Source organism: Sabethes cyaneus, chromosome 1, assembly GCF_943734655.1.
Source record: "Sabethes cyaneus chromosome 1, idSabCyanKW18_F2, whole genome shotgun sequence".
Classification (NCBI taxonomy): Eukaryota; Metazoa; Arthropoda; class Insecta; order Diptera; family Culicidae; genus Sabethes; species Sabethes cyaneus.
The window spans coordinates 103,477,803-103,505,124 of NC_071353.1; the positions used below are offsets into that span (position 1 = coordinate 103,477,803).

The window sequence follows — 27,322 nt, forward strand, 5'->3', positions numbered from 1 at the left end:
ACAATTGAATTTTTTATAGCATTATATGATATATCGAGGGTAACTAATCCATATGTTGTTAGTAAATCAATAGTTTAAGTTTCAACATTTCAGGTAGATTACAAAATTTAGTCTTCCCTGCCTATACGAAACACAAGTTTGTTTACTTTGCTCATTTGGTGCCTCGATTTGACGGTTCGATTGGTGTTTTATGCCACGCTCTTTGCGCGTCTGTAGATTATCTACCGTCTGTAGGTATTTAATATGTTATAATGTATAATGTACAAATATCAGTCACTGGTGCGGCGATAGCTGGTACTGCTATTGCAACTTATTTAAAAAACAATGAAATATACATGGTATCAAAGCTTCGACCAGCTGGAATATTCATGGCTGAGCCAATTACGTCTAAAACGTTACTGGCGGCTAATCCTGACGATATGAAAACTAAAATGGAGCTGCTGGTTATGAAAATTCAAGCAGAATTTGTCACGCATTACAAAACGAGGAATTTTTTGGGAAAAAATTCACTGTTGATCGTTGGGAACGGAAAGAAGGTGGAGGTGGAATAACCTGTGTACTTCAGGACGGAGACGTTTTTGAAAAGGCCGGGGTCAATGTATCGGTCGTTCATGGTTTGCTACCAAAAAGAGCTATACAACAAATGAGATCACGAGGAAAAGAACTCGCCGAAGGCGATTTACCTTTCTTTGCCACAGGAGTCAGCGCTGTAATCCACCCACGTAATCCAATGATTCCCACAATCCACTTTAATTACCGCTACTTTGAAGTAACAGATTCAAAGGGCAATAAACAATGGTGGTTCGGTGGAGGTAAGTCAAATTGAAAATTTTATTGTAAATCGTTAAACATATTTTTTTAAGGAACGGATCTTACACCATATTACCTCAATGAGGAGGACGCACTTCATTTCCATCGGACTCTGAAACAGGCCTGCGATGAACATGATAATGATTATTATCCTAAATTCAAGGAATGGTGTGACAAGTATTTTTTTATTCCCCATCGAAATGAATGCCGTGGCGTAGGAGGAATATTTTTCGATGACTTGGATACACCAGATGAAGATAGCGCATTCGAATTCGTATCCAGTTGCGCACATTCTGTAATTCCGTCCTATCTTCCCCTTGTTCAGAAACATAAAAATGTATCATATGGCGACCGCGAACGACAATGGCAGTTGCTACGCAGAGGGCGTTATGTAGAGGTTACCGACAAGCTAGTGATCGTGATTTCGAATCTTATTAGAATCTGGTTGACAAAATCAGGATAAAAAACTGACAAAATCGGAAAGTTACTGTAGTAAGAGTGATTACATAGCTCATGTTGCTATGGGTTGTTATTTGGCTTGTTTTTATCACCTAGCAATCTCCCGTCCTCGGACGCAACAAGCGAAAAAATCTAGTTAGCATGGTCTTCCAACGCGGAAAACTGTCATTCATTGTCAAAAATAAATAAAACCAAACCTTTTGTAACTGAACAACATTTGTTCAGTTACAAAAGGTTTGGTTTTATTTATTTTTTCTTGCCCCCCCTTCGACATTATTTCGAGACCAGAAACTAAACTTTTTAGCAAATTTGTATAAGCCTTATTAGAAAGAAAAAAAAAAGAAAAAATTAACAAAAAAAAACGGCTAGTTCGTTTTCTGCTGGTGCGAGTGGCCGGTCGACGTCCACCAGAACCGGCTGCATTTCGACGACCTCCTCCGGGAAAACCTCTGGTTCTGGGTACATAGGGGACGGAGTGAGCCATCTCTATATATGGCATCCGGGATTCCTGGTCCATCTGCTGCCAAGCGGCAGCTCCTTGTTGAATTACTTGCCTTGCCGGAAGCTGACTGTGATTGCTCCGGAACTCATGCAGGTAGTTCAGGTATGGGTTTCTGGTGCGTTTTCCAACCATATTCGGATCGCGATTGATGGGACGGCCACTGTTTCGGTTCATCTTGCTGTAAAGTTTTCGTATGGATTCAAGGAAGGTCCACATTCGAATGACAGTTTTCCGCGTGAAATGAACGAGTCCGTCAGGTCCTCAGGTGAGTGATGAAACTTTTCTGTGCCTGGGTTGCCATTTGTTTGCTCAACTGTAAGATGAGTGTTGATGCATCAAATTTTTGGAAAAACTCGAATGCAGTAATACTTACACTTTGGATTGAAAACTCTTCCAAGTGCGTGCATCACCCTCAGACTCTCGTTACAACCGATTGATTTTAATTTAATCTCCTTTTTCTTATTTCTACCTTTTACAACAGCTGCTCCCGAACTGTTCAGGACCTCTCGGATATTAACACATTCTGTCGTTAACTGTGGAGCATTTTTAAGAGAAGCAAAATGTATGTTTATTGTTGCATTCCGCAAATCACCCTGCGACGACAAGATGATACTATCAATCGTCTCCTGAGTAGGAACTCGATAGTTATGCTCCATATCGATACGACCCATTAAAGATGTGATTCGTTTGACTGCCTTTCTCATTAAAGTGGTAGAAACACTATTCAGTGTTATGTGATGAATTTTATACTCCAGCAAAACGGATGATGGAAAAAGGTTGTACATAATATCCAACTTTTTGCTGGATGTTTTCGTTGCTACAAACACCAACGGTGATGCTCCGGCATCATGGAATGCTTCCAATGAACTACGAAATGCATCCGGATCCCGCAGAAAAATGTTTGGTAAATCTTTTACTAAAAGTAACTTTTTATCTGATTCTGTTTCAAATATCGAACAATATCGGGACGTTTTATACAGAAACTTATCAAACTGTAGTCTCTGATACTCGCGAAAGGTAACGTGCTCATAAGGAACATCTTCAAAATCGAATTCCTCACGAGAGTACAAATCCACATCAACAGGTACGGACCATTCTGCTATCCGGTATCCTTGATCTGCAGCTATCGTCCTCACAGCCGTACTTTTGCCACAGCCTGGTGGACCGGAAACTAACAGGATGGCAACCGGATCGGTGTCTTTCACTCGCTCGTACGTCTGCAGCCACTGTTGTAGTTCCTCTATCTTTTTCTGATGAACGGCTAGGTCGGCAACAGTTTTCGGAGCTAATTCAACGGACCAGTCAGTAGGTCGCGGGTTGCTGGTATTCACCTTGGCAACTGAACGTGAGGCGTTGTACTTATTTGAATCGTTGAGCTTCGTTTTCTTCGCCGTTATTTCGTGAGTCTGAGGTTCACAATGTTTTTGCGAAACAGCTCCGACGACTTCATCGAATGTTGAGTGGAACCATCGTTCCGTTCCCTAGAAAGACATCTTACGTTAATCTTTTATTTTGTAACTATTGGAAATATTACCTTCGACATTTAAAACAGTGTTTTTTCTAACTTTAAATATTTTTGGATCAATCTTCCTATAATCAGCAGTAAGTTGCGTGAATCGCGAGGTATGTTCCGTGGAACTTCGCGAATTACGACGCATATTTTGCAAATTGAACAAGACAATTGAATTTTTTATAGCATTATATGATATATCGAGGGTAACTAATCCATATGTTGTTAGTAAATCAATAGTTTAAGTTTCAACATTTCAGGTAGATTACAAAATTTAGTCTTCCCTGCCTATACGAAACACAAGTTTGTTTACTTTGCTCATTTGGTGCCTCGATTTGACGGTTCGATTGGTGTTTTATGCCACGCTCTTTGCGCGTCTGTAGATTATCTACCGTCTGTAGGTATTTAATATGTTATAATGTATAATGTACAAATATTATTTCTTCAAGAGTCACTGGTGCGGCGATAGCTGGTACTGCTATTGCAACTTATTTAAAAAACAATGAAATATACATGGCATCAAAGCTTCGACCAGCTGGAATATTCATGGCTGAGCCAATTACGTCTAAAACGTTACTGGCGGCTAATCCTGACGATATGAAAACTAAAATGGAGCTACTGGTTATGAAAATTCAAGCAGAATTTGTCACGCATTACAAAACGAGGAATTTTTTGGGAAAAAATTCACTGTTGATCGTTGGGAACGGAAAGAAGGTGGAGGTGGAATAACCTGTGTACTTCAGGACGGAGACGTTTTTGAAAAGGCCGGGGTCAATGTATCGGTCGTTCATGGTTTGCTACCAAAAGGAGCTATACAACAAATGAGATCACGAGGAAAAGAACTCGCCGAAGGCGATATACCTTTCTTTGCCACAGGAGTCAGCGCTGTAATCCACCCACGTAATCCAATGATTCCCACAATCCACTTTAATTACCGCTACTTTGAAGTAACAGATTCAAAGGGCAATAAACAATGGTGGTTCGGTGGAGGTAAGTCAAATTGAAAATTTTATTGTAAATCGTTAAACATATTTTTTTAAGGAACGGATCTTACACCATATTACCTCAATGAGGAGGACGCACTTCATTTCCATCGGACTCTGAAACAGGCCTGCGATGAACATGATAATGATTATTATCCTAAATTCAAGGAATGGTGTGACAAGTATTTTTTTATTCCCCATCGAAATGAATGCCGTGGCGTAGGAGGAATATTTTTCGATGACTTGGATACACCAGATGAAGATAGCGCATTCGAATTCGTATCCAGTTGCGCACATTCTGTAATTCCGTCCTATCTTCCCCTTGTTCAGAAACATAAAAATGAATCATATGGCGACCGCGAACGACAATGGCAGTTGCTACGCAGAGGGCGTTATGTAGAGGTTACCGACAAGCTAGTGATCGTGATTTCGAATCTTATTAGAATCTGGTTGACAAAATCAGGATAAAAAACTGACAAAATCGGAAAGTTACTGTAGTAAGAGTGATTACATAGCTCATGTTGCTATGGGTTGTTATTTGGCTTGTTTTTATCACCTAGCAATCTCCCGTCCTCGGACGCAACAAGCGAAAAAATCTAGTTAGCAAGGTCTTCCAACGCGGAAAACTGTCATTCGAATGTGGACCTTCCTTGAATCCATACGAAAACTTTACAGCAAGATGAACCGAAACAGTGGCCGTCCCATCAATCACGATCCGAATATGGTTGGAAAACGCAACAGAAACCCATACCTGATCTACCTGCATGAGTTCCGGAGCAATCACAGTCAGCTTCCGGCAAGGCAAGTGATTCAACAAGGAGCCAGGGGCGGACTGGCCCACCGGGCAACCGGGCAAATGCATTCGTCGATCAGCTTCTTTTAGCGTCCATGATTCATGTCCGTAAAGGGCCACCGAGAGGATTAGTGTTCTCTAGAGCGTCAGTTTATGCGAATTTGCAAGCTACAGGACTTCAGCTACAAAATGTAATGCCTGCGTAAAGGCTAATTCGCAGCTGCAATTAGTCGTTTTATTTTGCGACTTACATCGTTGTCACATATCACGAGCATATCAAAATATATTCAGTTCCTCTTCGACACCAACACCATTTGGATTTCCATGCCATGTACTTCGTTTTGGCGGTGTTAATGGTAAGTCCCAATTTCTCAATGAATGACCTAAAGGCTTCTTTCGCTGCTGTACTTTTTATTTCGGTAATATCGACGTCATCCGCAAAATCAAGAAGCACGTGAGGTCTCATCTGCTATTCTGACTTATAATTTTTACGCTTTTTAATTTTGTGACGCTGGATGACGTCACACGAATCAACGTAACTAGTTCTGTGGGAAAACCATGTCCTAGCGTTAACTGTCACAGCTCATTTCGTTTTACTGAATCGTATGCCGCCTTGAAATCCATAAAACATGATGAATCTGCAAGTTGTACTCCCGGAACTCGTCAGTTACTAGACGCAGGGTAAATATCTGATCCATCGTGAAGCGACCCTCATGAAAACCAGCTTGATACTCGCCGACGAAGAACTCAGCTAACGGACTCAGCCACACACGATAGGGAGAGCACCTTATAGGCAAAATTGAGCAACGTAATGTCTCGATAGTTTTTACTCCCAAGTCGATGTCCGTTTTTAAAATTATGGGAAATGAGGCCAATGAGGCCTCCGATATTTGTTTTCCTCCCATATTCTGTTCCTGACAATGAGGAGGCGAATTGTTTCGTACAGCTGCTCGCTCCTCGCTTTTAGAAGTTCAGCCAGGATACCATCCTTTACAGCAACCTTACCGTTTTTCAGCTCACTGATTGCTCTTTTGACCTCCTCCTGTGTTAATGGCTCCACAGTTTGGCCGTCGCTCAAAATTCTTATCCTGTACTTGCTGATCTTCCTGTTTACTTCTCTATTCAACAGCGTCTGGAAATACTCTTCCACCTGGCTGCTACCGTCGTTTTGTCAGAAAGCAGGTTGCCAGCACTATCATTGCACATCACAGGCATGGCAAAATTCTTGCACCTGACCGCTTTGTAGAAACTCCGTGTGTCGTTGCTGGCGAACCTCTCCTCTGGACTGGCGAGCACGTGCTCTTCGTACTGACATTTTTAGACGGTTGGTTCTTTTTTCCGCAGCTCTATCAGGACGAACCAAAAAGATTCGCGCAGAGTATCGGGCATTCCACACATTGGAATCGTGTGAAGAAATTCTGCAGAGGATTCGCACAGAATACCTTACTTATAGAAGCAGAATTCTTATACGAGAATCCAAGAGTTTAATCCCAGGGATAGCTATAACTCGGCACGGGAATCGCCTGCACTATGAACTGTTTTGTTCTGATGTGAAGACGCAGTAAGCTACTTATCTATATTGAACTGTTGACATCCTATCGTTTATAAAATCCGCTTATTTGATACTTGCAATTTTGCATGTCATTAACCCTATAACTTAAAATCTGCAGAATTATGAATGGGTGATAGATGAGCAAAACGTTGCATTGCTGGCAAAAATGCGCAGTGGCACTTATCAGAATGTGGAAAGTTCTCTTCCGGGTTCGCTGAAGCACGGTCAGTAAAGAATCAAATATTCACGCTGCGGCAGATCCTCCAAGAAGTTCATGAATACAGAATTCTACGCACAATTATTTCATTGATTTCAAAGTTGCGTATGTTACCATCGACCGTAAAATCATGGCCATTCTAACCTCGCAGTGGACTTTATTAACGTGATGGTCCCTCAGGTGGGCTGTACAACATGCCGTTACAGGATGTTATGAAAGGAGCAACACACAGGCACAATCGTCAGCAAATCTAGTTAGTTCGTCTGCTTTGCCAATGAAATGGATATTGTCGATAGAACAACATCTGTGGTGGTGGCTGCAAAAACTAAAACTCAAAGTAGCGAAGATTGGGTTGAAGAAAAATGCGTCCAAACTAAAGTACCGTGAACCGCTAATATGACGCACACGCTAAAAGCTAATAACTCGGTCCTAATAGCGAGTTTGTTTTGCTTCGAGCATCGAGCCGCTATGCTGCCCGTTCTCCCGATACTCGACACTTGACGTGCCTGAGTCGAGTCAAGTTGCACGGGGCCCTTAATCTCAAAGGCCCGGTGGGCCCTTTGGCTCCCAGTCCGCCCCTGGTAGCGGCGACTGATGGTGCAGAATGACACAAATTCTGATTAGAAGCAAATTTAGCAGTGATGCAGACCAAGCGGGAGCCGGAATGATCGACGAGGTGGGATGATGGCGGAGGAGCTATACGCCTTTTATCGACCACTTACTTGAGAGTACAAGAGATCGATTTGTGCTTACATAGCGAATACGAAGCGACGGTATTGGCTGAGATTATGACATGGCACTGCACACTGGCAAATGTATAGAAAAAATGTAACCGTTTCGGTCCCTGATAAAATCATTAAAATCGATTCAGTGGTTCAAGAAATGAAAATTTTTAAGGAAAGAAAGGTGATAACCATAGTTCCTAGCGGAGATGGTGTGTGCCCGTTATGGTATAAAAAAAATCTGTTGAATGTTAAAAATATGCGTTACAAAATAAATGGAAGTTACTTTGCGTATTTGACTGCAGCATTATTATACCCATTCTGCGTATAATTACATGCCACAGATGCCACATAGTAAACTATAAAATACAAAGAAATATTCTCTGTTATGCATAAATTCATGAAATCTTCCAAATGCCGCATGGTTGAAATAACAATTTAAAAAACAAGTAGATAAAACCGGGTTAAAAAAGTAGACAAAATCGGGGGTACCTAAAATCGGGTGTAGATTAAACCAGGTGTAGATATAATCGGAATACCACTGTATTACTGTTTTCAGTAAAGTTGATCCGCAGACCAAGATCTTTCAAACGGTGGAAAAAGTTTCATAAGTTATTCACCAAGTGGCATTAGTATACGAGTAAATTCTGTTTGGTTTTAGCACGCCTAGAAATCCAAGTTGACGCGAGTAACGAAAAGAAAAAATCAGAGGGGTTGTGTACAAGACACGCCCGCATATATAGGTGACGCAGAACTACGTAAATCTCTTTGTAGTGATAGTAGCATGTATTCATGCTTGTAATCATTCGATTCTGCATGTATACATGCTATATGCAACATATATACATGCTATGTATGTAACATTTATCAAAGTAGTAACATTGCATACGTTCAATTCTCAAAATATTTCAGAGTTATTTCTATGTGCCTTTGGAAACAATTTAACAAAATCAAGAACACAAACTATTATTTTCCTGCTACCTTACTGAAATTAAAAATTATTTTTATTATCCATGGTTTCCCACGTTGAAAGGATTTTACCAATTCAATCCTATTTTATCAACAGCACATCTTTTCACTACACTTCTAATGATACGGCAAGCATGCGTATTCATATAGTCATATTATAACCGAACACTACAGCTGTAGCACATTTTTCCAACACAGATATCAAATTCGCCGAGGTTTAACCCTTTATAAGGCCGTGGCAACTACGCGTGGAATTAACACAAACTTTAGCGAAACACAATGTTAACATTCGGTAGAACTCATTTATATTCTTTTTGATGAGAAAATTGCTGAAAAACTTGAAAAAATTGGTGGCAATATAGTTGCCACTGCCCGTCTAGCGCAAAACGTTGGTGGCAATATGTTTGCCGCTGCCCGTTAAGCCCAAAAAACATGTTCTCGAATATTGGTTCTAAGTTTTTGGATAAATCCACATAATCTATCACAAAACGCCGTAAACTGAATATTACCATCCAAAAAGTTTCCAATTTAATGGTTTTTCTACGAATTTAAACCAAATTTACTGTTGACACTCAAAAACCAAGATTTGTTTTCATAAAAGTGGTTCGTAAATTACCATTTTTACAAATTCAGCGATTTAAGAACATTGAGAATGTTGCCAAAGGCTATCAGAACATATTGAGTACATAATATGCTAAAACGATATTGTTAGAAAAGCAAAAACAATGTTTTTCGTTGGTGGCAATATAGTTGCCACTGCCTTATAAAGGGTTAAGGGGGCATAGTACTTTTTACACCATATTTTTTGCCTTATTTCAAATATTTTTTTCTCGATAACGCAACAAGCGAATCTATTCGGGTTTTTTTGCATTCTAAACATTGCACTTTATACTAATATTTATAATTTTGTTTGCAGGTATGAACTTCTTCCCCTCTCCCCTACGGCTCCTTGGACTTGATCATTCGAAAAAAACATGAATTGCGGTACCATGGATTGGCGCTGGGGGGCTTATCCCAATTGAAAAATTCCAAAACGACATGAAAGTATATTAAATTATCTCGTGTTTGACCCATCCTTTTTTTAAAATTCGAACGCATAACAAAATGGCGGACATTCAAACATAAAAGTAAGGTTCTTAGTCGAAAAAATTGACTTTAAACATTTCTGAAAAATACAAAAATTGTAATATCGAAAAAAGGATCAGTCAAACACTAGATAAATTTGTTGGCTTTGAAACAAAACAGAATCATGAGAATTGCTTGAGCCGTTCTTGAGATATTCATGGTACCAACCTTCAAAACCTGGTTTCGAGAAAAACGACGTTGAAGTTTTTATTCGCTGTGTAATCGCTCCAAACATGCGCGGTACAAATAGCTGTAACTTTGTCAATTTTTGGAATTCATCGAAATGACTTGAAACACATACGGTCAAAATGTTAATCTTTCGAAATAATAAAAAAAGTACAAGGGTCCATGCCTAGTGGCACGGGCGCAGGCTTGAAGTAGGACTACGAATGTAGTGCAATTCGTCTCCCAATGCTAAAGCCGGTGATATTTGTATGATTTTCATATATAGATACTCAAGTTGCGCATTAAAGAATTGTGTTCTTACATGTGATACATGTTGGTGCAGATTTGGGGAATTATTTCGAACAGTTTCGGGTAGATGCAGATTATTTTTTGCAAAAATCTGGCATCCCAGGTTCCGCTAGGCAGCTTTAAACACATGTGTATGTGATACGATTTGTTTCGACCAGGGATACCAGACTTGCAGATTTGTCTGCAAATTCCAGATTTTTGGAACAGTCTTGCAGATCATTATAAATTTGCAGATATTTGCAGTTTTTATGACTTTTATTGTTTTGGTGCAGATTTTTTTGTTCGAAGCTCTTTAAACTTTCACAGACTTCCTAAAAAAGTGTGCAGATTTTCGCAGATTATTTTCAAACCAGAAAATTCGAGTAGCCGGAAAACTGCTCGATTTTTTCGGTTTTCAAACAGTTCCAGACACTTTCTTAGAAAATATGGCATCTCTGGTTTCGACTACATCATGGACATGCTGCTGTTTTGTTAAGGAAGGTTGGGAACACGATTACGATTCTGCCTGGACTGGCACTGGACCGCTGGCATCTGTATTTTGTTTCGTGATGCCGTAATTTACAGCAATTCGCCATTACGCTATGAAGGTCGTCTGTGGTGTGCTGGAAATGGCAAGGTCGCATAAGTTTTACTATTTTCGCAACTAAATAATAAACAAGCAAAGTAAAGAATGAAAGTTTCAATTTAATCATTCGTAAGCAAAATACTGCACCAGTCTGACAGCTTTGTTTTAAATAGATCGATGTTTCGAATCCAACACGGTCGGCGTAATTTTTACTCCACACCAAACAATAATCGGCTGCTGCCGAGTTTTACCACCTTTGCCGCGTCCGGACAGGGAGATAAAATCGTACCTCTCATTATTATTTGTAACCCAAACAACGCAAAAATGATGCCGTTCGCAAAATCAATTCAACTGCTTCATATACTTATTCAGTAGTTCTTAAAAGAACTGATTGTTTTCTACCAGCTGTTAATAATACAAATCGAAGAAATTTACTGCTTGGCAGCAGCTTTTTTCGGACAGCATTCTCCGTTAGAACTTCTTTTGGCTTTGGAGTTTTCGATGCCTTTGCTATGGTCTTCATTGACTTAGTAATCTTGCTTCTCGCTAGCAAGTTTGGAAGGCGAACGAACTGGAAGCGCCAGTTCTTTGTTTGGACCAGCTTTCTCTTGTTGAAAACTAACTTCAAAGCCTTTTTCACGAATGTGTCCAATCTTGAAACGTCACAATTGTAGCTGGCGGTGATATACTTCTAGACGGCTTGCAACGAGGATCCGTTGACTCTTCGGTTTATTGGCGTCTCGCTTAGTGAATTTGGATGTCTTCGTTGCCTTATTCCGGGGAAGAACAGCTGAAGCTCAACGATTTTCGAGCGGATTCTATAGAGCGTAAATTAAATACAATCAAACTTTGATCCCTTTGATTCAAAGGGAATTTAATCCATAGCTGTTCTCCTATATATTTCTGTCATCCGTGTTAGGGAAGTATTGGCGTGAGAAGGCAAAATTTTTTAGCAAAAATAAAATTCAAGCAACGTCATGAGTTAGAAGACCGCATGGTGAGTCACCACATATTTAACGTTTTATAGATCAAATCAGAAGAAATTCTTCATGATTTAAAGAATCAGCGACATTTGGAAATTTAATTAAAGAAATTTAGTATACAGAAAATTTTCATCTCTTCATTAACAAATTCGTTCGTCCTAAAAAGGACGGGTTGTGGTAATTTATGAGGTTGAAAATCCGGCCAGCAGAATGGTTTGAATGTTTGAAACAACACCTCCCAGGGTAATGGTGACAATGGTTACCGGACAGAGCATTTTCCATTAATTCAAGCTCTTCCGCTCCCGCAACCAAATATTCTAATATAGCAGATAATAGATCGATGCTCCGGTACCAACGCGTTCTGCGCACTCTACACCAAACAATGATCGGCTGATGCTGCTGCTGCTGCTGCTGCTGCCGTTGCGCTGCGTTTTACTAGTTTGCCGAGTCCAGTGAGGGAGATATAATCGCAACTCTCTGCTCTGTACCGTACCGATGTCAATGCGGAAATGATGCCGTTCGCCGGCTTACTTCTGATTATATACCAGAGCAAACGCCACCAAGTTGTAACAAAGGCGGATCAACGTAGGGCAGAGAATCATAGACACGAAAGAAAGGCGGTACAACGTACAACGAAACCGTACAATACATTGTTTGAACAAAACCGGTGTCCGGTGCTTCCTTAATGAAGAGCTACCAGTTTCTGCAGAGCAACCTCAACCTAATATGAAGCATCGACATCGTCTTCATGCCACCGAAAATCAGTGGAAAGGCCGCAAAGCGCGATAGGAAAAAGAAGACAGAAATATTCTTGATTCTTCGGAAGGTTTGTTTTAATACAGTTTAAACATGTAATTTCTGACGGGCTCGTACTTCGAACGCTCATACTAAACTGCCAACATCACTTTAAAATGTGAGAAAAATCAATTTTACTGCTTCGTATACTTTTGTTCAGTAGTTCTTAAAAGAGCTGATTGTTTTCTACCAGATATTAGTAATGCAAATCAACGAAATTTACATCTAGGCAGCAGTTTTTTTCGGGCACCTTCTCCGCTGGAACGACTTCCTTTGACTCTGGGGCTTTCGGTGCCTTTGCTACGGTTTTCATTGGCTTAGTAGATTTTTGTTCGGGGGCACCATCGCATATTTACTAGTACAGTTTTAATCGGAGCCGCCTTTGCAGCAGTTAGCAAAGATAAATTGTTTTCGTCCGTTTTATCAACCTTGAACGAATCGGAATCTCCTGTTCTTTTTGCTTGGACCAGCTTTTCGACAGCTAATTTCAAAACCTTTTTCACGAATGTGTCCAACCTTGGAACGTCACAATTGTGGCTAGCGGGGATTTACTTCTAACGGCTTGCAGCGAGGATCCATTGATTTTACTGGGTATTGATAGCAGCAAAGACCATATCGTTCGCTGGCGGACGAGTCGGTGGCTTCTTCGGTTTGTTGGCGTCTTGCTTGGTGAATTTGAATGTCTTCGATGCCTTATTCCGAGCAAGCAGCAACCGCTGAAGCTCAACAATTTTCGAGCGGATTCTATAGAGCGTAAATTAAATACAATCAAAGGTCAGCTTAACCCATAGCTCATTTCGTATATATTTCTGTCATCTGTGCTAGGGAAGCATTGGCGTGGGAAGGCAAAAACATGAAAATAATGAAATAATGAATATCCGTCTAAAATTTTCTCAATTATTAAACGTTTGTTTGGAAAACATGGAATCTATTGTATTGTTATGGATTTTTTAAAAAATTTCCAATCGATTGATACCAATATCTCTAGAATCTGTTGACGGATGATTGAGTTATAATATAGTTACTATATATATAGTTCGGCGGATAGAAAACCAGGCGAATTGGCATCCCTGATTTATGAAATTAAATTTGAAATTATGGTGAAATGTGCAGGTTTTTACGAAAAATAATCACTGGCGGGTGTTGAAAATGACTAGTTCTATGAAAATAAAGTGTATTTTTTTAACATTACTCCTGCATTTTGGATTTTGAAAAGCTTTTGGCTCCGCTTTTGACGTTTATTTGGCTCCCGATTTTCTATCCGCCGAACTATATATATAGTAACTATAAGTTATAAGCGTGCAAACCATAACCACTTTTCGTTACATGTTCCCTTTTCGTTTTTCTAAAGTGCACCCCAATATAGAAATCAAAGAAGTAGTCCTACTTCAAAAATTCGATTTTTTCAAATTGAAAAAGTACAATGCCCCCTTAATCGTCTCGCAGTAAAGAATTTGAACATCTGTTGGGACGACGAACTTGTGTCATTTTTTCTGGCACACTTCCCTAACACAGACATCAGATTGGACTAGGTTTAATCGCGTTCGTAAGAAATCTGTTGGCACGAGGGGGCTTTGTCACTCTCTCTGGCGTACTTCCCAGGCAAGGACATCAAAATGGTCTAGGTTGAACCGCGGTGTTAAGAAATCTTGTTGAAATGAGGAAACTTTGTCACTTGTTTTGGCTTACTTCCCAAGCCCAGATATCAAATTGGTATAGGTTTAGATCATCGTAAAGAATCTTCCAACCAATCACGAAGCGAGAATTCTGGTAAAACAAAGGTTCATTATTTTCAATTTTTCAATAGTTCAACATTAAGAATCCATACTTTTCTTCATTTGGGTCAATTCTTAGAAGATTTTCCGATCGATTGATGTAAGAATATTAAAAATCGATCGGAAGACCGCTGAGCTATTAGCGCTCAAAACCTTTCATTTTTCGTGACGCTCACGTTCACGTTTTTTGATTTTTTGGAATGACACTCTATCTCAATACTTGCCGTAAGACGTAGTCCTACATCAAAAAACGAGGACGTCTTCAATAATGCATCGAATCCTGTAGAGATACCTATTACCTTGTAACCATGTTTTTACTCTGTTATACATATAAATCAAATGCGATTGACTTGGTGTAAAATTGACACACATAACACAATCAATTTAATCAACATAACACAATATCAATTTAAAAGCAAACGGAATATTATGTACAATTAACGTTCCAGCCTTGTTCCGATTGTATGATGTTTAGATAATGTTTGTATTCGGTAATAAAGAGGCCTGTTGAAATAGAAGACGTTTCGAGACCATGTTTTTTCAGCACCTCGTCGTGACAGCCGATACTAAAAAGGAATACATATATGAGCTGCTTCAAACAAACAGTGCGTCTTACGCTGTCACCGAGTGAAGCATCTTGCGTATAACTCACCTGGGTTTGCTGAAGGTTTTTTTCTTCCTTATTTGCTGCCAACCGCTGGCGGTTTTTCGATTCGCTACCATCATGCCACGTACGACAATGTTTAAACCGTGGCTGGCCATAGCGTCCTCACGGTACTCATTCATAATAACATCCGCTAGACTAAGCGCATCTGCCGCGCTAGTGACGTCCTCTATATCAGTAAATCGCACTACATAATTTGAATGCAGTAGCGAAATCATCGATCCTGGCTGTGAAATGAACGAGTCCGTCAGGTCCTCAGGTGAGTGATGAAACTTTTGTGTGCCTGGGTTGCCATTTGTTTGCTCAACTGTAAGATGAGTGTTGATAAATCAACTTTTAGAGAAATTCGAATGCAGTAATACTTACACTTTGGATTGAAAACTCGTCCAAGTGCGTGCATCAGCGTCAGACTCTCGTTACAACCGATTGATTTTAATTTAATCTCCTTTTTCTTATTTTTACCTTTTACAACAGCTGCTCCCGAACTGTTCAGGACCTCTCGGATATTAACACATTCTGTCGTTAACTGTGGAGCATTTTTAAGAGAAGCAAAATGTATGTTTATAGTTGCATTCCGCAAATCACCCTGCGACGACAAGATGATGCTATCAATCGTCTCCTGAGTAGGAACTCGATAGTTATGCTCCATATCGATACGACCCATTAAAGAGGTGATTCGTTTGACTGCCTTTCTCATTAAAGTGGTAGAAACACTATTCAGTGTTATGTGATGGATTTTATACTCCAGCAAAACGGATGATGGAAAAAGGTTGTACATAATATCCAACTTTTTGCTGGATGTTTCCGTTGCAACAAACACCAACGGTGATGCTCCGGCATCATGGAATGCTTCCAATGAACTACGAAATGCATCCGGATCCCGCAGAAAAATGTTTGGTAAATCTTTCACTAAAAGTAACTTTTTATCTGTTTCTGTTTCAAATATCGAACAATATCGGGACGTTTTATACAGAAACTTATCAAACTGTAGTCTCTGATTCTCGCGAAAGGTAACGTGCTCATAAGGAACATCTTCAAAATCGAATTCCTCACGAGAGTACAAATCCACATCAACAGGTACGGACCATTCTGCTATCCGGTATCCTTGATCTGCAGCTATCGTCCTCACAGCCGTACTTTTGCCACAGCCTGGTGGACCGGAAACTAACAGGATGGCAACCGGATCGGTGTCTTTCACTCGCTCGTACGTTTGCAGCCACTGTTGTAGTTCCTCTATCTTTTTCTGATGAACGGCTAGGTCGGCAACAGTTTTCGGAGCTAATTCAACAGACCAGTCAGTAGGTCGTGGGTTGCTGGTATTCACCTTGGCAACTGAACGTGAGGCGTTGTACTTATTTGAATCGTTGAGCTTCGTTTTCTTCGCCGTTATTTCGTGAGTCTGAGGTTCACAATGTTTTTGCGAAACAGCTCCGACGACTTCATCGAATGTTGAGTGGAACCATCGTTTCGTTCCCTAGAAAGACATCTTACGTTAATCTTTTATTTTGTAACTATTGGAAATATTACCTTCGACATTAAAACGGTCTTTTTTCTAACTTTAAATCTTTTTTAAACAATAATCTATTTATCAATGAGAACAGATTTGCATCTGTGCCACACAATTTTGCATTTGTTAAATATATACAACATAGAGTGACTATATGTCGACCAACATTTGAAAGGGGCGGATAAGCCAACTGTCAAACAGAACGAGCGAGAGTTTATTTTTTGCTGGAGCAGCAGGAAAATGAACTCTCACTCCAAGGGGTTTCCAACAGCAATGATTACTAGGCACCTTCGAAAAAAGTTACTTTTGATTACCTTACTGATTACTTCTGATTACCAGTAATCAATCTCTTATGATTACTATATATTAATCATGATTACCAATGATTGCTTAAGATTCATTGATTACTCTACTGATTACCATTGATTACCTAATTAATTCGTAAATGATTACAAAAGTAATCTCTGATTACTACGCACTTTTACGCCTTACTGGAAACCCCTTGTCTCACTCGTTCTGTTTGACAGTTGGCTTTTCCGCCCTTTTCAAATGTTAGTCGACATTAGGCTGTGAACCGACCCCCCGGCACGTCGCCATGTTTCTATGACGGCAATCTAAAACGTCAAAACACTGGGCGGGAAATCATTTCATAGAAAATATATGGAGCGGCCATTGTTGTTTGGGACCCAGCAACGAGGGGCCCGTCAGTATGGGGGTACTGTCAAATCATATGTGCGAGTGTATTGGTGACACCCACCTCCACGACATCGCTATCTTGGTCTACACAGTTTGACAGTACCCCCATTAAGTTGGACCCCTCAGTATTGTACCCCAAACAACAATGGCGTCGCATTGATTTTCTATGGAGTGATTTCCCGCCCTGTATTTTTGACGTTTCATATTCAGTCACAGAAAAATGGCGACGTGCCGGGGGGTCGGTGACACTGGGCTGCTGTGAACCATTTCGCGAAATTTTTAACTTTTTGGTTAAAATTGAACAGTTCGATGGTTTTTCGAAAATAACCCTGCTCGGGAGCTTGGTTAGTTTTGACTAGAGTGACTATATACAGAGTGGCGACAAGTCATCCCAAATGTATGCAATGCGGTTTTTCCCAAGGGAATGCTCCATTAACGAGAGCAGCGAGTACATCATCGAACAAAGAAACTCGATGTTTTGCTTTTTTCTTTTTTTTTCTCGCTATGTTATTATTAATTTCCCACCCTTTCGTACGCGATGAATTATAACCATCGCGGACGAAACCATCGCCGGAATCGTCGCGAGTGCAAATGTCATTTATGTTGTCAAGTAAACAAACAGCTTATGTGCTGGTCGGGCTGGTCGAACAAAATATTTCCACATTTGATTAATGCTTTGCAGGCTAATTTGCAGGTCATTTTATTAATAAATATAGCTGCCATAAAGAAACAAATACATTTTGTTTGATATCACAGTGAGTATAAATGCTATATGCTTCATAAAAAATCGTAAAAAGTTGGTATTTCAGAAAATGTCCAACATTATTTGGCATAATGTCAGACGTCAACGTGCCAGTCTAAATACAAAGTACCATTGTATTTATGGATTCTTTTTCCTGGGACTATCTAGACAACGACTTTGTGAAATTTACGGCAAAAGTAAATCCACAGTATGTGCCTGGATTACTTATAAGCAAAATAGTGTCTTATCGGAAAAAGAAAAGCAGCTGGTATATAGAAAGTTCGGCATGGCTAAACGACAGTGGATTGTAAATTTATATATGAGGGAACCCACTTTATTTCTCGATGAGGCACAGAAACGTTTTTTTCATAGATTCAAAATTTCAATATGCCGAGCTTCAATAGTAAGGATACTCCATGCGGAAGGTATGAGTTGGAAGAAACTTGAACGTCGAGCAATGCAAGTCCGTAACGCTGATATTGCCAAATATTGCGAGGAGTTATCATTCCAATGGGATTTGCCAAACCTAGTTTTCTTGGATGAGGCAGCCTTTGATAGCAGAGATATGTTACGCAACAGAGGTTATGGTTTTGTCGGAAAAAGATTAATTTTCCGTGGTGAGTTTCGTCGACGTCCGAGAGTGTCAACTCTTTGTTTTCTTGGTCAGGGTGGCCTTCTTGATTCATTCATGACGAAGGGAACATTTACTCGAAAGATTTTTTTCGAGTGCTGTCGCACGTTTGCTTTACAATCTGGTAATGTGCAGACATACCCGGGTTTCTATTCAGTTTGGGTGATGGACGGTGCTAGAATCCATTGTGATAAACACATTATTATGTATCTTAGGTCCCTGGGTATTGTCCCGATCTTTTTACCCGCGTACTGCCCCTTTTACAATCCGATAGAGATTATTTTTGGCATAATTAAGCGATACCTAAGACGACGTTATGTGGAAAATGACCCAAAAGACCTCAAAACAGTTGTAGGCGATGCTTTACTTAGCTTCAAAAACTATGATTGCACCAAAATTATAAGAAAGTGCGGCTATAACGAAGGTGGTATCTTTGACCCTAAGGTAGGGCTTAACCAATCGTTGCAAAACTTCGACTTTTGTTCGGAACTTGAATCGAAAGAAGTGATTTGAGCAAGTTTTTTTTATAAATGTTATATGTGATACACATAATAAAAGAAATCCGAATTAATCAGGTTTATTTTTGTCTATATTTCAACAACATAGCAAAAGAGTAACAACAAAGCGTAGCAGTACAGTAACAGAACTCAGAACTGTTTCGTTCTTTTAAATATTTCTTATATTAGTTAATCACATTATTTATCAGATTGGAGTATTTAGCTGCAAAGGATTTTGTTGAGCTTCAGGGTAATCGGTTGTCCTCTTACATATGGTCGACATCATCTGCGTCTGTTACAGATTGTGCAAGCAATCGACTAAGCTCATTTTCCATTGGTGCAAGTGAGCGCTGCATCGACGTTAACATTTCGCTGTAACTTTTCAATTGTATTTCCATTCCCGTGACATGTTCTTGAATCTGGCTGGCTGCGGCTAATAATTTTGTCGACTACTCCTTGATTACTTTAATATCACTTTCCATTGCACAAACTATAGTTTTAGCAAAAAATAGTCCACGTCGATTTTCTTCCAGAATAGCTGATTCATCAGTTGGTGCAGGTCTAAGGTGCGATCTTACACTATTTGGTGGATTTAGTTTTACATCATCACGTCTGTATCCTGGTGCTGCCTCCACATGTTCCGCCCAGTTGGTCCATACAAATGAATCTGCGGATACTTCCGGATGCATTGCCTTAAGCTCGTTAATTAAACCAAAAAAGGATTTATTACTGCTAGCTCCTGATCTGTCTGGATCATTTGGAGCCTCTAGTTTTTTAACTAACTCGTATAACTTTTGATTTGTTACCGCCAAAGAATAGACATGTAGGTATACATCTATAAGTTTTCCTCTCCATCTAACCATTATATCTGTATTTTCCCGTACATCAAATGTTCGGTAAGTGCGCTTACGTTGAAGATCCTTGAAAAGTATATATTTGTCCATGTCCTCGAACTCAGGATCTGCATCGTTAGCCCATTTAACTCGCTTCATATTTTGGTCGTCATATACTATTACTTCACGTCGGATGTGACTGCTGACCGCTCCCCAAATTTGTTCGAAAACCTGCTCTGGTGAATCGCCAAAAACATGCCATTCTTTCGCAATTACTTTGGAATCCACTTTTCCTTTGTCGTGATGTTGTCCTCGAAAATCTTTCTTGTAGATGGAAATCATAAAATCAAAAGTGCTTTCAGATCGTTTGCGTTTGACCGCTGGAAGAATACTTGGAAAATCATCACTTTGAGGTTCGGCCTCGGTTTCTGGACAGTTTTCATAAAACTGCGGAAGTTTTTGAATTTCTTCCTCTGAGTTTTCCAAAGAATTTCCATTATCGAGGAACTCAGCCGAGTATTCCGAATCTTGACCAGTATCAGTATCAGAATCCATATCTATGGGCAAACGCTGCAGATGAGTTAAGAGCAGAAAATTAGATTGGCATTTCAATATTTCTAGCCTGTTTGTTTTTTACCTTTTCATCGTCACTATAAACACTACTTATGTTGCTGTAAACACTTTAATATTAGGGACTGCAGTTAAAAATTGCTGCGAGAGCGAAACACAACTTTAATGAAAAATATTTAAATATTTAACGCGAACTGATTTGCTGTTTGTTTAATTTTATTATGAGCTGTCAATGTAAACCAATGTGGTTGTAACAGGTGCGGCAACTCCAATTCGAGATTTGTATGTAACGCTATAAAAAAGCCTAAGAATGAAAGGGACAAGAAATTTACGTTTCCTGACCTGTTCCAACACCTTGGCCAAGCAGATTTTTGGCGACGATTGCAAGCTGTCAAAGAAGTGAGCAGCGCGTTTTGTTACCAAAGAAACTGACAATACTGCATTGAAATTTGACACTTTTGGAAGCGTTGACAGTTTTGGAAGCGCGATGTTATCCTCTGACAAATACCTGAGAGAGAGTCGCGGAGACGGTCTTCTTTTTCTTATGCTTTGGCTGTTCTTCGTCTTCCTATTACGTTTGCTTTCATTTTCGGGCAAATAAATGAAACTTGTGCGTGAACATCTCATTGGACGTGTGAAGTGTGCATTTTATAATAACATATTTTGGTGTTAATTGTCACACGGGCATTTCAGTTTTTGCAAAAATGTGAATTTACAATTGAGACAAACAAGACTAATTCAATTCCGAATGTGTTTTTCACAAAAACACCGGCAGAAAACTTATGAGAATTAACAATACTTTTCCATTTTGGGACAACGATAACGACTGGCTGCATTTGACAGATCGTACTGGCTGCATTTGACGTTAGAATTTTTCCTCTTCGCGAATCTCTCTCAGACAAATACATAGCAAGGGATAGGACAGCGCATCCCCTCGGTTTTTCCAAGGTTTTTCTTTCTCTTTCCTGCATACGCGTTGGATAATCGGCCGATTCGTCGGGTCCAAAATCAGGCGATTCAGCCGACGCGAACCTACTAAATCGGAGGAAAAGTAGGGGGGATTTTTTATCGGGTAGGTCGTCTGCTCGATTCACCCCATCGACATCTGTATATCGAGCTGCAGTAAACGTCAGCGACAGCATGTCCGGGGCTCAAAATTTGACAGCGGGCCCAAATCAGACTGCTGGCAGTTGAGTGAAACGCAGTGCTGAATTGCTATCTCACTTTCGCACACACGAGATGTTGGCGGCGAGAACATGGTTGTCTGCCATGGGCTTGGCTCGATTGATGGAATGACACTGACAGATAATTATCATTCCAATTTTGACATTGTCGCCACTCTGTGTATAGTCACTCTATAGTTTTGACCAAGGTTTTGACAGTTCGATGGTTTCGCTTCAGAGCCAATGAGATATGCACAGGTTAGGAAGAGAGCTTCGACGTGTTTCACTGATTTTTCGTTGGAATTTTTTTGCATTGGTATGGATGCTTATCGCATAATAAATTTGTTCAAACAACCCGGGTTGAAATGAGATGAATTTCATCTATCAAATAAAAGCAAATCAACATCAAAAATTCATCCAATTTTAACTCGAACAGAATAAACAATATTTTCATCCTCACCTTATTCAGCTTTCCACGAGCGATAATGGCGGTTATTGAGCACAAGTGGGCACAATCTTTTGACATTCATTGGAGGAGCGTCGAGTTCGCCCTGACGGAGTTACTATGGAAACATCCATGATTGTTTGTTGTTCGAATCAAGGTTCGAATGTAAACATTGTTCAATTTTGCAGATCAGCTAAAGAAGAACATAATTGAACGGACAACAAGTTTTATGAATTGTGGCTTCGCAGTTTTCGGATATTTCAGGGAGAATGGCCAAATACGCAGCGGAAAGTTTCTTATCAAAACGAGACGCTGTTCGAGAGCAAACTTGGCAACGGTTCGACTAATATGAAGTTCAATGTTCACGTTTGCCTCTGAGTGCATTCGAACGTTTAATTCGCACGATTGTAGAAAGTATCCTGAGCCGGTGCTTTTAGGGAATTATGGCCACAAACCACTACAAAAGTTTGAATCCGTTCAATTATGTTCCACTTCAGCTAATCTGCAAAATGAAACAATGTTTATATTTTTACACTCGAACAACAAACAATCATGGATGTTTCCATAGTAACTCCGTCAGGGCGAACTCGACGCTCCTCCAATGAATGTCAAAAGATTGTGCCCACTTGTGCTCAAGAACCGCCATTATCGCTCGTGGAAAGCTGGATAGGCTCTCATTGAACAAAAAAAAACTATCTGTTGCGGCACAAAGCCGCAATATGACCGCGTTGACCTTCACATCTAGCAGAACAACAATCAGTGTACTCGGTCGAATATGAGACAAAGCGCTATTGTTGTTCTGGCTAGATGTAGTAACAATAAGCTATTGTCAAACGATGTACATATAAATAGGGTAATAAACGTGAGTCTTGAGTTCAGTTCGTTCGCAGCCACCGCCGCTGGCGGTGGTGTGCATATCGCGACACTTGTTCGTCATTGCATAATAATATCACAGTCCCGTTGATAACCGGCCCCCCTTACGACGATCACGGAACACTATCAATACGTCAAATATGAAATGGTTCGCATTCTGAGCTGATTTTAACCACTCGAGGAGAAATAACCATCAAACTGTCAAATTTTTAACTTTTTGGTTAAAATTTGACAGTTCGATGGTTTTCCGAAAATAACCCTGCTCGGGAGCATGGTTAGTTTTAACCAAGGTTTTAACCAAGTTCTGATAGCCAATGAGATATGCACAGGTGAGAAGAGAGCTTCGACAAGTTTCACTGATTTTTCGTTAGATTTTTTTTACATTGGTATGGATGCTTATCGCATTATAAATTTGTTCGAACAACCCGGGTTGAAATGAGATGAATTTTATCTATCAAATTAAAGCAAATGAACAGCAAAAATTCTAACCGATTTTAACTCGGACAGAAAAAAGAATATTTTCATCCTCACCTTGTATGCTCTCATTGAGCAAAAAAACTATCAATCCGTCAAATATGAAATGGTTCACATTCTGAAATGATTTTAACCACTCAAGGAGAAATAACCATCGAACTGTCAAATTTTAACCAAAAAGTTAAAAATTTCGCGAAATGGTTCACAGCCTTATAGCACAGACAAACAGACATAACACTCATTTTCCATTCATCGTACCGATAAAACCGTCATTTCAAATTTGGGCTTAGTTAGGAATGTCTCCGTTTTGGTCAAAGTGGCGCTTTTTGACGAAAGAAGGGGAAATCCCCATAAAAAATACTTGCTACTTCGAGGGACACCCATATTGCTATTTGATATTTGGGAATGTCGATCATAGATGGTGCTAGTGTTCAGGCTAAATGTGAGGTACGATATTTTTTGTTGATTTTTCTTCCAAGAGTTAGGTCTGTTTGTCTGTGCTTATAGCGAATTCATAAATTAACCTGGCTCTCGTCAACTGTCAAATTTTAACCAAAAAGTTAAAAATTTCGTGAAATGGTTCATAGCCTTATAGTGATCACTGCACGCATGGCTTCTATTTTTATCGGTGTAGACTACAGACGGTAGATAATCTACAGACGCGCAAAGAGAAAAATTACCAATTCGGCAACACTTTTTTTTATTTATATTATTTAAACAGTTTTGGCAACCAGTCAGAATTGGATCAATCTTCCTATAATCAGCAGTAAGTTGCGTGAATCACCTGGTATGTTCCATGGAACTTCGCGAATTACGACGCATATTTTGCAAAGTGAACAAGCCAATTGAATTTTTTAAAGCATTATATGATATATCGAAGGTAACTAATCCATGTTTTTAGTAAATCAATAGTTAAAGTTTTAACATCTCTGGTAGATTACAAAACTTAGTCTTCCCTGCCTATACGAAATACAAGTTTGTTTACTTTGCTCATTTGGTGTCTCGATTTGGCGGTTCGATTGGTGTTTTATGCCACGCTCTTTGCGCGTCTGTAGATTATCTACCGTCTGTAGTGTAGACCCTCCCAAGTAACCAAGAGTTCGAATAATGGTGTCTAACAAGGGTTAAACAGCTTTATGTATATCAATCTATAACTTGCTAAGCAGCGTCACTTTTAAGTAATTAACCGAACTTTCAAGCTGTCTTGGGTTCACTGCATAGAACGCTAAGCAGCTTCGAAATAAACTGTCAAAAACTAAGAAAAAACAAATTTAGCAGCGCTTCTATGTTCTATTTTTATACTTCTACCTAACTTCTATATTCGTTGCATTTGCCTGCTGTTGGGTTTGAACCCGGGTGCTCCGCGTTGTAAACCTATACCGATCCACTGCTCGTATACTGCCCGATGTCACCTTTGTCGTATACAAGCGATATGAATTTTGCCAATGAGTTGTTAAGTAAAAGTTCGATTTAGAACTTGCAGCAGCTTTATGCAGCGCGAGTTAATTATAGAACATAAAGTTTGGAACCAGGCAATTAACTGTAGTAGTGAGATACCGACAGCATATGCTACACAACACAATAATGAAGAGCATTACATTCTAATTTATATTTGTAATTAGAAATGTGCGAGGATTAAATTTATTCAAGTGAAATAAAAATTAATCTCCAATAGTTTCAGGTTCTGCTGGTTTGATCACCAGAAATATAAACAAAAAAGCAACACGCAGAACTTGTTAGCAACTAAAGTTACTTCAGAACTTCATGTAGCATCCTAATAGCTTTGAAGTATCTATGAAGTACTCGCAGCACTTCCTTAAAGCATTTAGTTCCACATATACTTGATATACACTACTAATCAGCGTGAAAGTTCCACGGAACTGAATCTGAACTAATTATGGACTTTCGAGTTCGCGTGTCAAGTAATATTCGAACTTTTGGTTGCTTGGGCTGTATGCCTACAATGTGATATATACAGGTGTGGCAAAGTTGGTTAAGTGGTGTTAGTGCAATGAAGAAATTTCATCATGGTCTGGGTGGAATCGTAAATCGACCAATTACGATGAAGCGTGACGTCAAACTCCAAAAACAAACTCCATAGTCTGACACGGTTTGTTTTTGTAGTTTGACGTCGTTTGCTGATTTTTCGCTACTAATTGAGGTTGCTGACAGCTACCGTACGCACACTATGCCGCGTATACGTACACGCGTTTTGTTGCTGCTGCTGTTGGTTTTTCCATGACGTTTTTCAAACTGGGGGAAAACAAACCACCAACACAACCGCAAATTAGCAAGCTCTATATCATCACATGTCTTCGTCTGCCACACCTTTTTAAACCTCATTGGTATGCCTACACTCAAAAAAATTGACGTTTGACGTCGTTTTCTGATTTTTCTCTGCTAATTGACAAATTTGAGTAAAAACTGCCGGCGTGTCGCTACCTGCTGCGATGGTGAGAAAAACGAAAACAAATGTCAGATGCGGTACATTTCATAAAAAATTTTCAGTAAATTTAATTTTAACTGGTTTTCGATTGAAAACTTTACTAAATTTTTATCAGGTTTTGTAAGAAATTTGCTATTTTACAAGTTATTTTGAAAACACTTTTAAAATAGTGAATTGAAAGAGCATAAATTTGAAGAATACTGTAAAAGTTAGTGTGGCGACTTAACTAATCGTACACAGCAGTGATCCTAAAGCGGTTTTTGCATATTATTGGAATGTTTTTCTACTTTACAAGATCCTTATGCTTGTTTTGTATCGGTTCAAGTCAAAGTTCTGGAGATTCGAATATCTTTCAGTCTCATCGAACCAAGTTACTCCGGCACTACATGAAAATATGAATGTTCTCTTTAGGCTGTGAACCATTTCGCGAAATTTTTAACTTTTTGGTTAAAATTTGACAGTTCGATGGTTATTTCTCCTTGAGTGGTTAAAATCAGTTCAGAATGTGAACCATTTCATATTTGACGGATTGATAGTTTTTTTCTGCTCAATGAGAGCATATAAGGTGAGGATGAAAATATTGTTTTTTCTGTCCGAGTTAAAATCGGAGGAATTTTTGATGTTCATTTGCTTTTTTTGATAGATAAAATTCATCTCATTTCAATCCGGGTTGTTTGAACAAATTTGTAATGCGATAAGCATCCATACCAATGTAAAACAAATCTATCGAAAAATCAGCGAAACTTGTCGAAGCTCTCTTCCTCACCTGTGCATATCTCATTGGCTCTCAGAACTTGGTTAAAACTATAACCACAGACAAACAGACATAACACTCGTTTTCCATTCATCGTACCGAATAAACCGTCATTTTAAATTTGGGCTTAGTTGGGAATGTCTCCGTTTTGGTCAAAGTGGCGCTTTTTGACGAAAGAAGGGAAATTCCCCATAAAAAAAACTTGCTAGTTCGAGGGACACCCATATTGCTATTTGATATTTGGGAATGTCGATCATAGATGGTGCTAGTGTTCAGGCTAAATGTGAGGTACGATCATTTTTGTTGATTTTTCTTCCAAGAGTTATGTCTGTTTGTCTGTGCTATAACCATGCTCCCGAGCAGGGTTATTTTCGGAAAACCATCGAACTGTCAAATTTTAACCAAAAAGTTAAAAATTTCGCGAAATGGTTCACAGCCTTAGTTATCCTGTATCTTGCTTGCAATAGCCTGGTTTATATTAATTTCACAAAAAACAAGTTTTTTCCCACTCAAGCACGTGGATTTTTATAATTTACCGTGATATGTAACCTGGGGTGACATTGCGCTTCTCGTTTCGAGTGATTTTCGTTCGAGATGCCCATTTGTTTAACGTGGTCGAAACGAACCAAAATCACTCGAAACGAGATGCGCAATGTCACCCCTGTTTGTTGTCGAATAAATATACAAAAACATTATTTTCTCGTATATACTGTAAACAAACCACTGACAAAGTATATATCAAAAATAAAGTACTCAATTTTCTTACATTTTGCAATAGTAATTTTACTTGTAC

General features: G+C 39.4%; 5 protein-coding genes and 1 pseudogene across 5 annotated transcripts; 3 read left to right on the forward strand and 3 right to left on the reverse strand.

Moving 5' to 3' along the window:
* Window positions 1-335: 335 nt before the first annotated feature.
* On the forward strand, window positions 336-1,273 carry LOC128746038 (oxygen-dependent coproporphyrinogen-III oxidase-like; annotated as a pseudogene).
* Window positions 1,274-1,941: 668 nt separating this feature from the next.
* Window positions 1,942-3,314, reverse strand: LOC128746039 (cell cycle checkpoint protein RAD17-like). The gene is made up of 3 exons (XM_053843088.1): window positions 3,306-3,314; window positions 2,145-3,252; window positions 1,942-2,084 (listed from the first exon to the last, which is right to left on the reverse strand). Exons 1-3 carry the CDS (start codon window positions 3,312-3,314, stop codon window positions 1,942-1,944), a joined length of 1,260 nt encoding a protein of 419 aa, XP_053699063.1.
* A 480-nt stretch (window positions 3,315-3,794) lies between these two features.
* LOC128746040 (oxygen-dependent coproporphyrinogen-III oxidase-like) lies at window positions 3,795-4,732 on the forward strand. The gene is given in 3 exon segments (XM_053843090.1): window positions 3,795-3,918; window positions 3,921-4,271; window positions 4,323-4,732. Coding segments are annotated over 3 exon segments (885 nt in total).
* Window positions 4,733-14,546: 9,814 nt separating this feature from the next.
* LOC128745146 (cell cycle checkpoint protein RAD17-like) lies at window positions 14,547-16,517 on the reverse strand. The gene is made up of 4 exons (XM_053842146.1): window positions 16,426-16,517; window positions 15,265-16,372; window positions 14,887-15,205; window positions 14,547-14,800 (listed from the first exon to the last, which is right to left on the reverse strand). The coding sequence occupies exons 1-4, from the start codon at window positions 16,432-16,434 to the stop codon at window positions 14,662-14,664; spliced, it is 1,575 nt and encodes a 524-aa protein (XP_053698121.1). The 5' UTR covers window positions 16,435-16,517; the 3' UTR covers window positions 14,547-14,661.
* Window positions 16,518-17,913: 1,396 nt separating this feature from the next.
* On the forward strand, window positions 17,914-18,987 carry LOC128746041 (uncharacterized). Its single transcript, XM_053843091.1, has one exon. It carries the CDS (start codon window positions 17,914-17,916, stop codon window positions 18,985-18,987), a length of 1,074 nt encoding a protein of 357 aa, XP_053699066.1.
* Window positions 18,988-19,188: 201 nt separating this feature from the next.
* LOC128732604 (uncharacterized) lies at window positions 19,189-20,528 on the reverse strand. The gene is made up of 2 exons (XM_053825888.1): window positions 20,442-20,528; window positions 19,189-20,374 (listed from the first exon to the last, which is right to left on the reverse strand). The coding sequence occupies exon 2, from the start codon at window positions 20,357-20,359 to the stop codon at window positions 19,421-19,423; it is 939 nt and encodes a 312-aa protein (XP_053681863.1). The 5' UTR covers window positions 20,360-20,374; window positions 20,442-20,528; the 3' UTR covers window positions 19,189-19,420.
* Between the last annotated feature and the right edge of the window lie 6,794 nt (window positions 20,529-27,322).

Bases quoted from the DNA above. Each gene is read 5' to 3' on its own strand.
- LOC128746039 (XM_053843088.1), bottom strand. The intron at 2,085-2,144 runs GTAAGTATTACT...CTCATCTTACAG, and splicing joins AAGAGTTTTCAATCCAAAGT to TTGAGCAAACAAATGGCAAC.
- LOC128732604 (XM_053825888.1), bottom strand. From the start codon at position 20,359: ATGGATTCTGATACTGATACTGGTCAAGATTCGGAATACTCGGCTGAG.
- LOC128746041 (XM_053843091.1), top strand. From the start codon at position 17,914: ATGTCCAACATTATTTGGCATAATGTCAGACGTCAACGTGCCAGTCTA.
- LOC128745146 (XM_053842146.1), bottom strand. The intron at 15,206-15,264 runs GTAAGTATTACT...CTCATCTTACAG, and splicing joins ACGAGTTTTCAATCCAAAGT to TTGAGCAAACAAATGGCAAC. The intron at 14,801-14,886 runs GTGAGTTATACG...ATTCCTTTTTAG, and splicing joins AAAACCTTCAGCAAACCCAG to TATCGGCTGTCACGACGAGG.